The sequence below is a fragment of the Branchiostoma floridae genome, chromosome 15, assembly GCF_000003815.2.
Source record: "Branchiostoma floridae strain S238N-H82 chromosome 15, Bfl_VNyyK, whole genome shotgun sequence".
In the NCBI taxonomy this organism is placed as follows: Eukaryota; Metazoa; Chordata; class Leptocardii; order Amphioxiformes; family Branchiostomatidae; genus Branchiostoma; species Branchiostoma floridae.
Genome location: NC_049993.1, coordinates 1,895,879 through 1,913,616, shown reverse-complemented (window position 1 = coordinate 1,913,616; position 17,738 = coordinate 1,895,879). Strand labels below are relative to the sequence as shown.

Below are 17,738 nucleotides of genomic sequence, written 5' to 3'. Positions count from 1 at the left end.
GTGTTTTGTAAACATAAAAACATATTTTTTTAGCTAGTAGGTACCCATCTGTATAATGAGGATGTTGTAACTTGCAAGAGGCGACACCTCGAACACGGGCCTTGGATCACCATTTTACAACATTCAGGTGTTATGTCATTGATGTTTTTGGTCATAAAATCTTCTGGTTTCTATATTTAATCTATGACAGCGTAATTGCAGTTGATAAACCATTAAACCTTTGAAAGTAAAATGACGAAAGGAAAAAAAGAAAACGATGGTGACCGCATTTCTATCATGTAGGCAGAACTGTCCATACTATATGGGTAACAAGGCACGCAAGATGACCTTTCACTCGTCAACATAATATTATGCCTGACCTTTCCCCCCTTTGCTGGTCCGGACTGTCGCTTGCAACGCAGGAGGATTGTGCGGAGGTAAACATCAACACTAAAATCAGGTAAGGACGCGAAATATACCCCACAAAAAATGATTATTTACGTTGTCACAAACGGGATGATGTGCGGGACTTGTGGCATGGGTTATTTTTAATCTAGAATTTACCTCATAACGCGACCATATGTTACAGCGTTCACAAGTAATAAGCATTCTATTCTAAGCCGTACATAGAAAGCCTCGAAATATTACTTGATATACCCTATATAGAATATCACAGATAGTACGAAATTATCCATATATTTTGTTGCCTGTAAAAACTAGCTCAAATAACAAACCTCATGTATCTACAAATGTAATGTTGTTATTGTATATTGTACAGTTACCAGGGCTAGCCCTTGACAATAGCCTCCGGCTAATTGGGTATCCTTTGATGTATTTCTCTCTGTACAGCCGAATAAATCAAATCAAATCGTGGTGGCAAAATTGGGGTGGGGAGGGGTCCCCGGCGAAACCATATCCCCAGTGTATAGTCCTTTGCGCAAAATAAAGGACCGTGTGTTAACATCACAACGTGACAGAACGGTAGTATAAACCATTTAAAAGGGTACACAAATTTCCAAGCCATTTATTTGATACCAAGGAAAAATGCAATGATGGAATTGACTCAACATTTCATGGGAATACTTAAGTGTGGGATGGGAGTGGCGGTTGGCAGTCACAAATGATGATTTAATTCTGTTATTATCTTTTCATTGTTTTGGTTTAGTAAAATGTACTGTTGGTTATCTTTTGATCGATGAATTTTGCATTTATTCAAATTTGTGTCGTTTATGTTAGGCATGGCGGAGGCAGGAAATTGGTCTCCTACTGCTGTTCCCCAGGAACTCGGCGATGGGTCTCCCGTTGTAGTTTTATGTGACACATATACAGGCATCGTCGAAGACCAAATGGCAGCAAGCAAAAACAGTGTGCGTCATCAAATACAACCACGTAATGATAAAAAATTGTATTCATGTAGGGATTGCGGGTACCGGACATCGCTGAAGTATAACTTATCACGACATATGATAACTCATACAGGTGAAAGACCTTACAAATGTAACCAATGTGAGTATTCTGCAAGTGACAAAGGCAACTTGGATTCTCATATGGTCAGACACACTGGTAACAAACCTTACATGTGCGGGGAGTGTGGATATAGGGCATATCGTAAGTCTACGTTATCCCAACATATGAGAACCCATACCGGTGAAAAACCCTACAAGTGTGACCAGTGTGACTATTCTGCTGCACTGAAATCCAGCTTGGACTGCCATCTATTCAAACACACAGATAAGAAACCCTATATGTGTGGGGAGTGTGGATACGGGACCTCTAAAAAGGATGGCTTGTCCAGACACATGAGAATCCATACCGGCGAAAAACCATACAAATGTGAGCAGTGTAATTTTTCGTCTGCCAGAAAAACTCACTTACTACGACATATGAGAACTCATACTGGTGAAAAACCCTACAAGTGTGACCAGTGTGATTATTCTGCAGCAGATAAGTCCACCTTGGTCAGCCATTTAGCAAGACACACCGGTAAGAAACCCTACATGTGTGAGAAGTGCGGGTATCGGGCAGCGCGAAAGTCTCACTTTTCCAAACATATGAGAACCCATATGGGTGAAAAACCCTACAAATGTGACCAGTGTGGTTATTCCTCTACCACAAAACCTAACTTAGCTCTTCATATAAGAACTCATACCGGTGAAAAACCCTTCAAGTGTGACCAGTGTGATTATTCTGCTGCACGGAAATCCACATTGGACAGTCATCTACTCATACACTCGGGTGAGAAACCCTACATGTGTGGGGAGTGTGGGTACAGGACAAGGCAAAGGAATCACTTAAAACAACATCTGAGAACTCATACAGGTGAAAAACCCTACAAGTGTGACCAGTGTGACTATTCTGCTGCGCAGAAGTGCAGCTTGAACAGCCATCTAGAAAAACACGCCGTTGAGAAAACCTACATGTGTGGGGAGTGAGGATACATGTCAGCTGACACGTTTAACCTACCTATCCAGACACATGACAATTAACACTGGTTAGAAACCCTACAAGTGTGACCACTGTGACTATTCCGTTGTACAGAAATCTACATACATATACAGCCATCTACAAGGTAAAAACCCATACATGTGTGCTGAGTATAATTACACAACAATTTAAATGCTCCACCTATGATAACCCTCTCAGAAGTGACACATTTGTAAGGCCCTAAGGGTTAGCAGTGTGAGTAAATAGCAGCTCACAAATCATATTTTGCCCACTTTCTAGCTAAATACACTTTAAATGACATTGTGTTGATGTTGCAGGTAAAGCTTTCATGTATTTGTTTATAGTCGTATCAAAAAATACAGTTATGTAATGTATGAGAATAAGCTGCTTCACAAGTTATAGTGTGCATTGTAGTATTAAGGTTCAAGCTCAATTTACTTGTTTGAGTTATGCTAATATTGTTTTGATCTTTGTACAACGGAAGCTTGTGTAGCATGACATGTAGTTTATATGACTGATGTGTAATGTAGTGTCGTAGCTTACCTGCACTAATAGACGTAATGCTTGATATGTAACAAAGTTAGTTTAAGATATGCTCTTTTCTGGCAAGCGAAAGAAGGGGGATTAATGGAAGTTTTCAGTTATTGTGTTGGTCATTACAGATAAGGTCTTCTGTACCCATTGTTATTAGTTTTATTTCAATGTTATTTATTTCAATGATAATTATATATATATATATATATATATATATATATATATATATATATATATATATATATATATAGGAATATAGGATCAAAATATAGAATAAAATCATTTACAGCTATTACATTACATTCTTTTACTCTTTTTGCAATGGACCTTATTGAGTTAAAGATACTACCAGCCTACGTTATTTATTGGTTCGGCGTGGACATATCTTGACATTTTGAGCGTCAGTGTATAAAAAAAATAATAAGCAGCACACCCGCTGCATGATATTTGTTTGTTTTCCTGACCTGCTTAGACCAACCAAACTAATGTCAAGGCGGCTCACCATCATCAATGCAACTCCTGTCTCCAAAATAAGGTCTTGCCATGTAATGCACGAGATTTCTCAGCTGTTGTCATTGATTGTGTAAATTAGCTACGGATTGACTTGATTTTACTCGAGTATATAAAATCGGCCCCTGCAGTTAAAAAAAGCCGCTAGGGGGTTAACTTACACGACTCCCTGCCCAAAGACGTATCCGCTACTAAAAAATCATGAACCTGGCACTTGAAGAACATTTCACCTCCAACTGTGAACCTCCGCTGCAGTACCATACCTCGCCGCTAGGAGGCCCATTATCGAACTTGACCTTCCTTTTTCCAACCTCTACCTATACACTATATATCATCACTAGAATTTCATTTCCTAATCTAACCCTCCTCCTACGCAGTGTCTGCAATGGCGCTAGGTAACCGCCTGTTGTAGACCCTGCTATTTGAAGGGCCACACTCAGTTACTGTGGGCGTCGCCCCAAACCAGCTGTCAGCCATTCGTATAGTATAGGCCTTTCTAAACCTTTCAGTTTTCAAAGGGATATCGCAAAGGCCTCTGGGCACTGATTGGCTGGTGCCCATATAAGGGTAGGATCATTAATATTTATAAGCAGGGCCGTCAGTAACTGAATGTGGCCCTACAGATAGCAGGACGGTTAGCTAGCGCCGTTAACGCGTTGGAGACAGTGCGTAGGAGGATGTGTCTAATCAGATTTACCTTTAGTGTTATGCCACCTTCCATACTTTTCCCATTGATACTTATATCATGCTAAATTGCTCTTCATTGTCGTGGCTAACTATTAGCAATATTCATCTTGAAGGGCAATCTCTTTTAATGCCAAGCAACACTATAAAGCGCCTAAAGTATACACATACATGCGCAATGTTTTATGCAATTCAGCCAGTAACATCCCCTTCCTGGAATGGTACGTCCCATCTGCTGTATAATTGTCTGGTTTGAATCGGACTCTCCTCAGTCAGATTTGAATCAGTATAGAAAACGTCTGGGTCAGGACAGAACACGTTTTGCTGAAGTACCACACTTTCCCGGGAAGAGCCTCAACTTTTGTTTCCTGAGTGTTTCTACCTGAGCATATTCCAGAACAACATGGAGTCTGAGACGTGTGCACCATCTCCATCCACTGTGAGTACAAAACTTCAGAATTGTCGCATTAAAAATCACGAATCGTTTAAAATAGACGAACAGGTCAAAACGACAATAGGCAAACATGTCATAAAGCGGCGCTTACTTTTCTACACATTATGGACGAAAGAAAAAACTGTCAGACCAATTGTATGTCAACTAAAGAAAGTGTTCCAAAAAATGAAGTGCTCTGTTATGTTCCAAAACGTAGTTACTCAAGCAACTGGATATGGTTTTGGAAACGGTCAGACGTTTCAACTGGAATCCACCAGTTTTCGTCAGTGACAGTGAGTGTGATCTGGAAAAAAATTGTCTTTTATAAGCTATCTAAGAATAAAGACAATTTTAGCTGTCCAATAGAAAAGATGTTAGACAAATTCAGGCTGAAGACAATTTGGATTCCAATTGAAACAAACGTAAGGCAAACTCAAGCTAAAGACAATTTGGATTTCAACGGGAAACAAGGCTAAAACACAGTTGATGAAAACGAGTCAATTAGCTCATGTTGTTTAGTTACAGGGGCTAAATGTTATCATATTACCTGGATGCCTTGCATCGACGCTCTGTGATATTTATATGTCAACATCACCTGCGATGTTAATACTACATGATGAATATGAGGTTACATCGATGCATGATTATTTTCCTCTTTATAATTGGGCATCACAAAATCAAAACTGCTAACACCACAAAAAAGCATCAACAGGTATTATCATATGGCCAGATGGAGTTGGCCAATCAAAGGCCCCCATTTCCCATGGGTTATCAGGCCGTAACCTCAAAAGTGGTCAGTTATTAGAATAACCGACCACTTTTTGGACCGCACCATTATACAGGGGACAGTCATGATTTTTTTTGTACTGTTGTTTGTGTGTAAACCATGCATAACTGTCAAAAATATTATGATTGATTGGTTATGTTAAGTGGGGCTCCACATGGGGAATATATCGATACTTGAAAAGGAATTATGCTGATTTTACACATTTTCATTATTGCTTTCTAACGTGATGAAGCCGGTACCTTCCTAAATCACTTTGTATATACGTACTTTGTCGTGCCCATGTGAAAAGGCTCTGCATGGGGGGTACCAGGACTCCACTTAATATGCTTGCTGATATGCTATCTCACAAACAGATGATTAGTTAAAATTATTAGTTAAATGATGATGATGAAATGATTTAATGGTTTGTATTATATATACACACTATTGTACTATATATATATTGCAAATGTATTTTTATGTAATGTATTAAAGTGTTTATTTGTTATAAAGGAATTTGTGTGAAATAACTGTCAGTTGGATAGGCTATATGATAATAACGTTAATGCCCCGCCTTATCCTCCGTGTATATGGTGAGATAATCCCTGGTCAGGTGCGATAACCACCGAATAAACCACCGAGTGAGCGTAGCTTTCGCTCGTCAGTCCACTTTGGGGCCACACTCCCTTGGGAAAAAAAGGCGGTGATGCTTACGTTGTTTTTTCTATGGTCGGTCTTCTACTCAAACAACATTTGAAGACCAATATTTGTAGTGTTTTGTGAAGCTTTATTTCTTATGTGTATGACAGTTGTGTGGCTGTTTTGTACATGTTGTATATCTAGGGACACGAGCCACCAATACCTAGTAACAGGTGACCACAGTAATTTGGCGCTACCAACATTATTGCGAAAAGTCTGTCTTAAAAAAAGGGAAGTGAATATGTGTAGGTATTTTTTTAATGGAAAAAAAAGCTGTTTGTTTGGACTTGGTTTATTCAACTTTCTAATTATCATAGTCAATGGCAACAAACACGGCGTACTTATGCATAATAAGATCAGCAAAAAATCCCTGGTATCTAAGGGCAGGAAGCATCTTTAGGGTGGCTCCCGTTAGTCTAAAGAATTTTGTCGTATTTTCCTTCATGTCAACAAGTCTACATGTGTATTTTCCATAGCTTTTAAAAGTCCATCCTAAAATGTGATGGAACCGGTGGACTTAGAATAAAGCTATTTTGTTTGGAAAGTACAGAAACGCCCAAGCAATCAACAAAATCTACCATAAACTAGAGTTCGGCGACCTCATACCTGCATGAATATTTAGAGCTTTTGTTAAATGCATATCATTATGAACAGATTTGCCTAAGCTACCTGCAAACCTAAATTGCAGGCAATCCGCCGTTCCTTTCTGCAGTTATCCTCTTTGGAGTGTCTTGACAAAAACGCCCCTGCAGTTCCACAATTGAATGTTAGGGGACTGAAACTTACCACACCGTACGTGATATGGTCGTGACATTTAGGTGGTAGATAGCTTTTAGCGTCATGACAAAGTGTGGTAAGTTTAAAACTGCTAAGATAGAATATTCTCATTAATTATGCAAATGTACTCCTATTTTGCGTAATTAGTATTTTATCTTGTACAACATTGTCTAAGGTACCTACATACCAAAAATCATGAAAATCCGTTGTTCCCTTCTTGAGTTATCCTCGTCAGAAGTTTTTGACAAAAATGCCCCTGCTATCCCAAAATTAGACGCTAGGGGGCCCAAACTTATGTCATTTTTTTTCTGAGCAAAAGAGCTATCTAATACTTAAAAATCTTGACCATAGCATGTTCAGAACACCGAGATAGCAAAACCGGAAGTTGCGCTGCAGTACCAAGGTCACTCACCAGGGGGCCCAAAATTGACCTTGACCTTAGTCTTCCCAACCCCTACCCACATACCAAATATCATCGTAGTCCATCAAGAGGTTCTCAAGTTATGACTTTTGACCACAAATATGCGGACACACAGACACTCAGACAGACAGACACACAGACACACCAAAAACTATACCTCCATTTTTTCATGGAGCTAAACATGTATGTGATTCCCACCAGTTGGCACCAAAGAATATGTACATTCCATATAATTTAGCATCTGTTGATGTTCCACTTGCCATATATTACATTCGTTATGTGCATGAAAGTCCTATAACGCCACAGCAAGCATATTTTATGGATATTTCGGCTGTATTTGAAAAAAAAATCCCCTCCAGAGATGATGAACATTAACTGTGGCCATGTGGAGAACACTAGAATCGAAGATTTTCATCTATAATTATGCAAAGCAAGATCTTATTTCAAAAATTTCAATTCCATCGTGTGTATCTCTATCAAGGCTACCAGCGAGCCGAATATCATGGAAATTCGCCTTTTGTTTCTTTTTTCAGTTATCCTTCATGAAATATCATAGCAAAAGAAAAAAACGTCCTTGCATTTCCAGAGCAGGATGCTAGGGTGTCGAATTTACATCACTTCTTCCTTACATCAAAAGCTTTCTGTCACCAAACAAATCGTCAAAGACAAAAGACACAAACGGAATATGCTGCACTACCAAGATCACCCCTATCTACATACTAAATATCATCGTAATATATCTTTGGACTGTTTTGGAATTAACATAAACGCTTGGGTCGCAATTGAATACTTAAAGACCTGAACGCACGTTCTGAATTCTCTCTGAGAAGAAAGGATAAGAAGGATGCAGAATATTCAATTCGTCTGTTTCGAGTGAAAAATTCATATGATTGCTTTTTTTCAAGGTTCTTTACTTGCTTTATGTACAGCTAGCAATAATCGTTTCTGTAGAAAAGCAAAATGGTATTTAGGTCATTACGTCAAACGATAATGAATAGGACTATACATGTACAGGTTGTCTCATTTAAGGTTCCTGCCTTTCAGTGGGCCGGACTGCAAACGTGCTGGTGGACCGTGGGGCAGACAGAGAAGAGCCGAACTTGTGGACGACAGTTTCCAGAAGGGTCACTGAGTTCACCAACTATCTGATGTAGAAGAGGCTACTATTGCACAAATCATACTGGACTTCGGCAAATGGACAATGAAAATGGCAAGACTATCTATTTTTCATTGACACTTACATAGTTTCTTGACTACGTCGCTGTATGTGATTTTCTGATATGAAGCCCAAAACTAGAATGACGACTTTAGGGTGTGAAAATTTGATCACTGTATTAGTGCTTTTAGTGACATGGAATAGATCAAGTTGCACAGATGATCAATCAAACCTGGATTGTTGTGATCTAAATCCCTTTGCATCAATACTGACGTGTTGGAAAAACTGTAATTTCAACAACATCCCCGCACCATTGGCATTGCCGACGAATCTGCAACACTTGCTTATACGGCAGCAGGACATCAGGAAAATCAAAGCCGGAGATTTTCCCCGTCATGAGATTTTGGAGGGTCTGTATATCTGGAACAGCAATGTAGTGGAGCTAGATCGAGGGGCCTTTGCAAGCTTGCCGTCCTTAGAATTACTGAATCTTCGTCGGAACAAAATTAGGCAACTGAAGCCGGAAACATTTAAGGGCCTGGCTTCGCTTATCACTTTGGAATTAGAGGATAACGAGATACATCAAATCGACAGCAAAGCATTTGTCGGGCTCTACAGACTAGGGTTCCTGACGCTAAATAGTAACTGTCTTTCTTGCATTCCTCGAGACATTTGGTCATTTGATGACATTGAACTCTTGCTGTCTGATAACCCTATCGCATGGATCACAGACGTTAAGGAACTACGCCGTATATCTACTACTGTAAGTTTGAGTCTAAGAAGCAGTCACCTGCAGTGCGATTGCAAGCTGAGAGAAGTCAAGAGCTGGCTTCTCGAAAATAATCATCTGAGGTGGTACATTTGGTGCATGGTCGGTGATACTAGAAAACAAATAAAGGATGTAGATTGGAAGGATCTCAGGTGTGCCTCACCTAACGTGTCCATCTCCTTGAACGATGGGACCGCTACAGGTAAGATTTCTCTCACCTGCTGGACAGACTGTCAGGAAAGTCTGGCGTTCGTGTGGGTCACGCCAAGTGGTGACTACAAACCACCGAGCTACCAGTACTCCAACAACTACACGCACAGGAGCAGATCGTCTTGCAAAGGCTCTCCCGTCACTAGCTGGGAATCAAGGAGAATGTGCTACTCCGTGTTAAACATCCCCTCGGTTGGTAACGACACAAAGGGCACGTACACATGTCAGGTGACAGCTGACCATACAGACAATGCAAGCGCATCAGCAGTGCTCCTTCTCAGTAGTGGCACTGAGAACACCACCAGAGTGCACATGCCGGAGCTCCAGACGACATTGACGATTGTCACACTGCCAGCAGGGGATAAGGCTGTCGACAAGGAGAGGAAAAATCGCCCAAAGTTTGAACTGTCTGCTGCCCAGCTTATACTTGTAGGGCTGGGATCTTTCTGTGGATGTTCCATTATTATCGGCGTGATCGCTGCTTGTGTGAGCAGGTGTCAAGTGGACAGGGCCAACGGACATAGGGACGCTGGAGATGGACACCACGGTACCAGTGGCCGGTCCTCTGACTCTGATGGTGCTGAGAACGCACAATACGAGAACGATGACCAGTTTTCGGACACTGTAGGTGCCGCCGGTGGTCACTACGAGAACGATGGCCAGTTTTCGGACACTGTAGGTGCTGCCGGTGGTCACTACGAGAACGATGGCCAGTTTTCGGACACTGTAGGTGCCGCCGGTGGTCACTACGAGAACGATGGCCATTTTTCGGACACTGTAGGTGCCGCCGGTGGTCACTACGAGAACGATGGCCATTTTTCGGACACTGTAGGTGCCGCCGGTGGTCACTACGAGAACGATGGCCAGTTTTCGGACACTGTAGGTGCCGCCGGTGGTCACTACGAGAACGATGACCAGTTTTCGGACACTGAAGGAGCCACCGGTGGTCACTATGAGAACGATGACCAGTTTTCAGACACTGAAGGAGCCACCGGTGGTCACTATGAAAACGATGACCAGTTGTCAGACACTGAAGGAGCCACCGGTGGTCACTGCGAGAACGATGACCAGTTTTCAGACACTGAAGGAGCCACCGGTGGTCACTACGAGAACGATGACCAGTTTTCAGACACTGAAGGAGCCACCGGTGGTCACTATGAGAACGATGACCAATTTTCCGATGCTGGTGTCAGTAAGCACTTAAACAAGACAGCACCAGGCAAACCAACCAGCGTGAAACCAGGGAACGCACCCTCTTCTGCTAGAGCCAAAAGGACCAGACCTAGTCAGAACAAGAGGGGCTTGGCCACAACACGAGCTGTTTCGAACAACAAAATGGCCATGTCGGTTTCACACATTGTTGCTATCCATGCTGAAGCACAAGCAAGTGGACAATATGACAACGACAGGAAAGATGGGAGACGAAACCTAAACGACAGGAATGCTACGGCAACCTCAGCCGGCAGGGCATCTGATGACAGAGAACAGACAGCTGGCCACTATGACAACGACAAAACCGCCAACGCTTCAAACACCACCGTAAGAGCCGATGACGACAGCGACTCAGATCACGACTATATGTCGTTACCTGGGGACAGATCAGCAGAACGAGAGACAGAACATGGAGAATTGGAGAGCAAAGCTGAAGACAAAAACCCTGTCTCCACTTTTCTAGGTGCCACTGAAGTATCAGAGGATGAGTATGTAACTCCCCCTGATAAGGAAAATGCCAGCGGTGACAACATCTATATAACGCTCCCTGACACGGAAAATGCCGGGGATAACTCTGACCACACCAATTTGACACACCCTGATACAGAAAACGCCGGCGATGACTCCGACCACACCTATATAACGCTCCCTGATACGGAAAACGCTGAACAGGATGGGCAGTGTGAGGTGGCACATTTGGAAAACCAAGGGTAGACAATACGGGATACCAATTAAAAAGCTGTAAACACTGATGTTGTGTTAGTGATATTGTCGGACACGAACTCAGAAAATGTGATAAGACTTTTCGAAGAGGCTTTCTTGGTGAGACGTTTTTATTTTGAGCTAGATTTTTACGTTTAATCTTTGAAACTCTGTTTTAACGTAAAACTTTTTTCTGTATTGTGTTGCCACAAACATTTTCAGAATTTTGATCGGCATGGCCTAACTCTTTAAGTTACTGACATCTGATTATACACAAAAAGTACTGATTCTAGAGTTCCTTGTTTCAAAGTACAAAATTCCTCACTATTTTCTCACTGAAAGTTCTTAAATGTGTGCTGCCGATGAAGACAGTTGTCAAAATGCTTCAATGGAAATAGCAAATCTACATCCTTGTTGTTGTATGTTGATATAGACGTTTTTGTAGCAACGTTCTGTAACGCTAAATATTGTTTTCAGATGAGCTGAATTCATTTTCTGTAGCAGGTACGCCTGTTTGTGCAAGACGTAATTAAAAATCCCTTTTGATCTGAGCCCAAAAATGTGTATTAGACACACCAGTTATTGTCCAAAAAATGATTGCTTGTATTGTGATTGTTTGTACGGTTAAACAAAGCATGCTGCACATTTCCAAACGGTGCAGTGTGATTGGTAATACTAATCGTCTGTACCTGTCATTTCAGCAATGTTGTATCTGCGACAATATTTCTTATAGTGCCATAGAAACGCTTCGTAGTAACAGACTCATTTGTACCAAGAATGTACATTTTATTAGAAAATAGCACAGTAGTATCAAACGGTGGTACCAATGTAGCTATTTCCTTAGTGTCAGGAATCTTGCTTTGATCTGGAAGACTATGTTTATTATAATAGCTGTCACAAACTACGTATTGAATATGGAGGGCACAACCGCACACCTCTTGAGCAAAGAATCAGTTTTGTGACATGAATAAAGTAGAAGACGAAGCCAACTTTATCGTAAACTGTAGCTTTTGTCACCAACGGTAGAAGTGTTTTGTAGTCGTGATTGTAAGGACGTTTCCTCACTTTGAATCTGTGACTAGTACTGACAACCATCTCAACGTATATTCTTAACATCACAGAGAAAAAGCCGAATCTGCGTATTAGAGTAGTGTAAGAACCTTTTTTATATTCTTGATACTAAAACGCCTGCACCTTGCACGATAGGGTATGGATAGGGTATGAATGTACATATAAGCTATTATTCATTCATTTCTGCATAAATGATAACGTTATTTAAGAGCTCACAATCTGTCTTACATATTTGTACATTGTAGGCCTGTTCATATATATATTTCATCACTCCTTTAAGCAGCGTTGTCTATTTTTCAAAATTTTACAAAATCTAAAGAGCTTACTATTGATGCAACTTGTAATTTCATCATTGACGTTGTAAATAAACTTATGCCTGAACACTGTTTTCTGGACTTTTCTGAACGTCACTATATAGGAATAGGCCTCATTTCTAAGTTAATTAAAACAAGTAAGAACAGTTGGATGACTCCAAGTAGCCACAAGTTGGCTATCTGGATCCAAGTTTAAAACTTTCTTTTTTGTAGCAGCTTCGTTTGTTTGTGTAAGACTTAAGCTTTATAAATTATCCCTTCTGATCTGAGCCATGAACTGTATATTAGACACACCAGTAATTATCAGTGAGATGATTGCCTGTATTGTGATTGTTCGCACGGTTAAACAAAGCGTGCTGCACATTTCCAAACGGTGATTAGTAATAGTTATCTTCTGTACCAGTCATTTCAGCAATGTTGTATCTGCGTCAACATTTCTTCTGAGCACCATAGAAACGATTTGTGCTGCCTGGACTTCTCAAAATGTGACACTTAATTGTGTAATTTGCGTTTAAGAGGTCGACGGCATATGGTAGCGTGGTGTTCCTTAAGCTTGATCTTTGGCATTTAAAATGTCTAAGGTTGTCAGCATTACTGAGGTTCGACTATGTGCCTCAGAGCTGTGTGGTGGGAGGAAGTTGGGAAACTTAGAAAGAAGAAGGGATGCGGCCAACTTTAGTCAGATGGTGATTTGATTTTCCACCAATATGTCATAACATCAGCTGTTCACACGGTACAAAACGAGATGCACACTTTCCTCTGACAGCCCTACACTAACTGTAAGATGAATACTTGGCGCCAACCCCGTCTGCTAAAAAAACAAGTACCATTGGCTACGAAAGAGACAACTAACAACTGTCCCTTATCGTAACAAAATCAGAACATCTGTATCGCCCATAAAACTTCTGACACCCAACCCATATGAGAGGACCTAATGGCATTTTAATCACCATGTCACTCAAATCAGCAGTACAGTATGTGAGACATCCATACCTGTTAAGCATTATCGTTAAATGTACCTCAACTTCTTACAATTATACTTACGCTTCACATCTCCATGATATCCTAAGAAATAAATAAAACTAATTATCATATTAAAAAAACTCGGGGTTCCCCAAACAGCTGTCGCCTCACCATCTGCTTGGAGCTAAGCCCATTAACAAACACATAAAGCACGATGCCTGTACCAATATATCTCAAATATAGGGGTGATTACGGCTCCCAAAATCTCATCGATTCGAGCTTTCATCACACCCCACCAACACAACAAGTATGAAACTAATCCATCCAGCCGTTCTTGAGTAATGATCTACACAGACAGAGACACATAACAGAAAATATAACCTCCATTCCATGACATTTCATGGAGGTAACAATCATTTTATCAGTCGCCCTTTTCCTACGCTAATCTGACCGGTCAAAAGGTGGCCTGGTTACATTTATGCACCATTCAGAACAGACACATTATATACGATATCATTATATCGAATTGGATTTCTTTTTTTCACATAGAAATGATTACAAGATCAGCACGCTTTGATCCAAATTAAACTAGTCAGACTAATATGACTGTCTTTTAATTATTCATGAAATCAACAAATGTATGAGAAAAATAATACCAGACAAGAGACAATCTGGGATAATAAGTAGGTCAGGCTGCAGTGACTATTGAAATTGTCTTAGGGAGCAAGCGTTTTTTTTTTAAATCATTTTGTCCTGGTTATTATAATAAGCTATGTTCCCGATTTTTGGTGGCAGATAGCTTTTCGTGTAAGGAAGGAGTTGTGTAGGTTAGGGCACTGATAATGTTACAACGAATAAACTAGCGTACATTATAAGTTCAAGTGACCAAGCAGTCGTGACTTGGAATCTCCGCTGGGCCGCTCACCTTAATCTCCAAGCAGATCCTACGATAGCACAAGATAGTATCAAAGCTGGCAGAGGAGTGAAGCTAGCTTAGGAAAGTGTTTAGCTACCGGGAATCTGCCTCTACTGAAACAGGGAGGGGCAAATTTCTATTCAACAATGGTGTAGCTGCCCCTCCATGTAGCCATGTGCTGATCATTTTACGAGCGACTTACACTGGTCGGTGATCAGCACATGTATATGCCCCAGTTGCAAGTTAGCACCAAACAGGAATCAGCACCTACACTGCAAGCACAGTTTGATTGAGAAACAATTGGATGTTAATAGCCTATGTTCTAGAAGAATGGAGGCAGATTCTACAAGGCAAATGGACACCTGGACACCTTGGCTGACTACACTCCTTGGCAAGTTTGGTACAATCTTATGCATTGTAGGATCTGCTTGGAGATTAGCTCACCTGCAGTGCACGCTAGCTACTGAAAAGGATTGCAGTCCTTATGACATGACGTTAAGCCGTGGCCATCTGTTCATTGCACTCGATCGTTAGGGGAGAGCTAAGAGAATTTCCCGGTACAGTGAACATGTAAATGCCGCACAGTACGTCTTCCTTCTCTGTCACAAGTATAAGCTTAGCTCATCTTTTCATTGAATTCGAATCGGGTAAACTGGTTCCAAAGCAATTTCCAGCTTGACTTTGACTAACAATGTCTCCTATTGGATATCTAAAAATGTCTCCATTCATAGTTGGAGTATAAAAGATCAGACTCTTCCAGATCTCTTTATTGTCACTGACGAAATATAGTGGATGCTATCTGAAACGTCTGACCGTTTCCAGAACCATATCCAGTTGTTTGAGTAACTTCTTTTTGGCATTTCTTATTACCTGGATGTCTAATCTTCATCGAGAGATCACTTTTACTTTCCATCTTCACAGCAGAATGACTGCGTCACACCTGTGGTCAAATTTAGCGACTTAAAGAAGGTCGACGTGACGTCAGAACATCTCAACACGGGATCTGGAGAACCACTTGACGGCCAGACTGACAATAATGATCCCATCACCAAGACATGCACTGTCAGATATGGGCAATATGATGTCAACAACATTGATGATGAGGTCAGTCCCACAGAACGTGGTGTTGTGACTGAGACCACGACGACTGTCGATATCACACATAGCGATGCCGACATTGTGCCATGTGAAGTTGCGCACGCGTGCCAGGATCATACAGTGTGCATGAAGGCGAGTTCAGAAGAGGCCGAAACAAAGAAAGTCTACAATGAGTACCTTGAGGAGAAGCCATCTTCAATTAGCACCAATAGTGTGTCAATGAGCTTTGAAGGATGTGACTCAACTAAGAAAGATGCTAGCACCGGTGCTTACAAAAATAACGGGAACAAGATGACTATTCCACATTGCTCTGACGAACATGATCGACCTACAGTGTGCCTCAGAAATAACCAGGACCTGAATCATATATATGCACAAAATGCCTTGAATCCAATGTTGACAAACGCTGAAAACCACAATCTGACGTACGCACAAGACGCCCAAAACCCGCCAAATGTCCGCAACCCTAATCCGATGTACAACCCACATGGAAACGCTAAACTTCAGTTACCTGCATCACAGTCAAATATAACCGACACATCATCGACTGCTGGAGATTTCATTCCACACGCGGCAGCCACGGTTGCTACAATAAACGGGATGGCACAAGCAAAGCTTTCGAAGTTCCGCTTTCATCCTTTACATCAAGACCATCTTTTGTTGCACATCAATGGTGAGCAAGTCAAGGATCAACTAAAAGTACCCCTTGGTCTTTGTTATCGTTCAATGCAGTTATAAACGAACGACACTGACATACCTGATTGTTAACCATATTCCGTCCGGGCTTTTTCTAAAGTCAATTTTGTACGGAGTGGGATGGGGTGGGTAGTCTATTGAGGCCCGCCCCTTCTAACTCCTGTAACTCATTCTATATAAACCCCAATTTTATTATTATGACGTAATACAACGTAATTATGGCGTAATATAACGAAATTTGACTTTCGGAACCACGAAAAAAAGGCATTCCCAGAAAACCTTACAGTATGCTAAAAAATGTAACAGCAAGGGAATATAAATCGCAAAGGACAATGGAAATAGACTCAAAAAATGTTCATCTAAACACTTTTTGTTGAAAAAAATATCAGGTAGTTACAAATTTAAAGGGGTAATTATCTAGTTATTCTTGGTCTAGTCATATGGTCAACCATCAACCATCTTAGGTTTTGGCCGATTAAGTAATCAAATTAGGGTGATTTATATTTAATTATGACAGATATTCTGGAAAACATAGGACAGTGTGCCGTAACTTGAAACGCTTGTGCAATTCTGCTCTCTTCAGAAGTTAGTGATCACAGAAGTAATAATAAAGTAATTAAATTTTATGATATTTTAGCTTGATTTTGACAGTACATTTTAACGAGATTGTTTAAAGCAAGGTCAAGAGACCACTTCAAGGCAATGACCCAAGAAGTTGGAACTCTGTGAACTGTGCACGGGGATAGCCGTGGACATTTGTTTTGAAGGCTGATCAGTTGTAGACTCGAGGGAAACAGTTACTGTGATTGTATGTACTTCTCGTCCTAAGATTTGCTACAGACTTTGGACGATAAGACCATACAGTCGCAGTTTACACAGTTAGCTGGGCACCACCCGTTACGATACAAATAGCACGTTACGGAAGTCATATGTGTACTGTCCACTAGTACTAAGAAACATACGCTCCTTGCGGAATTCAAACAATCCACTGCTATAAAGAAATATACGATCTTTGTGAAAAGCATACGACCCACTTCTTAATTAAGAAACATGCGATCCTTGCGGAAAACGCACCATCCACTATTAGAAAACATAAGAGATTTAACATCACACTTGGTTGGACTTCTGGAATGCAATACGAGCGCAGGTGGCACGGTTCAAAAGAGCCACTGTATGGCTGACTGAAGTACTGCAACCATGCAGGGTTTTTCGCAACCCTATCTATATACAGTTTATTTTGTTAATTTGCCTCGAAGTGACACAAATTAGACAAAATAACTTAAACGTGTGAAGAAAAGAGTTATTCCTGATAGAAAATTCCGGTGTATCTTGGACGAGTGATAAAATGTTATATTCAGCCCTATGCGGACAATGGAATAGTCC

General features: G+C 40.9%; 1 protein-coding gene across 1 annotated transcript; it reads left to right on the top strand.

Annotated features, from left to right (window-relative positions):
* Nucleotides 1-371: 371 nt before the first annotated feature.
* LOC118431308 (zinc finger protein 569-like) lies at nt 372-2,619 on the top strand. The gene is made up of 2 exons (XM_035842427.1): nt 372-439; nt 1,216-2,619. The coding sequence occupies exon 2, from the start codon at nt 1,218-1,220 to the stop codon at nt 2,409-2,411; it is 1,194 nt and encodes a 397-aa protein (XP_035698320.1). The 5' UTR covers nt 372-439; nt 1,216-1,217; the 3' UTR covers nt 2,412-2,619.
* The last annotated feature ends 15,119 nt before the right edge of the window (nt 2,620-17,738 follow it).

Bases quoted from the DNA above. Each gene is read 5' to 3' on its own strand.
- LOC118431308 (XM_035842427.1), top strand. From the start codon at position 1,218: ATGGCGGAGGCAGGAAATTGGTCTCCTACTGCTGTTCCCCAGGAACTC.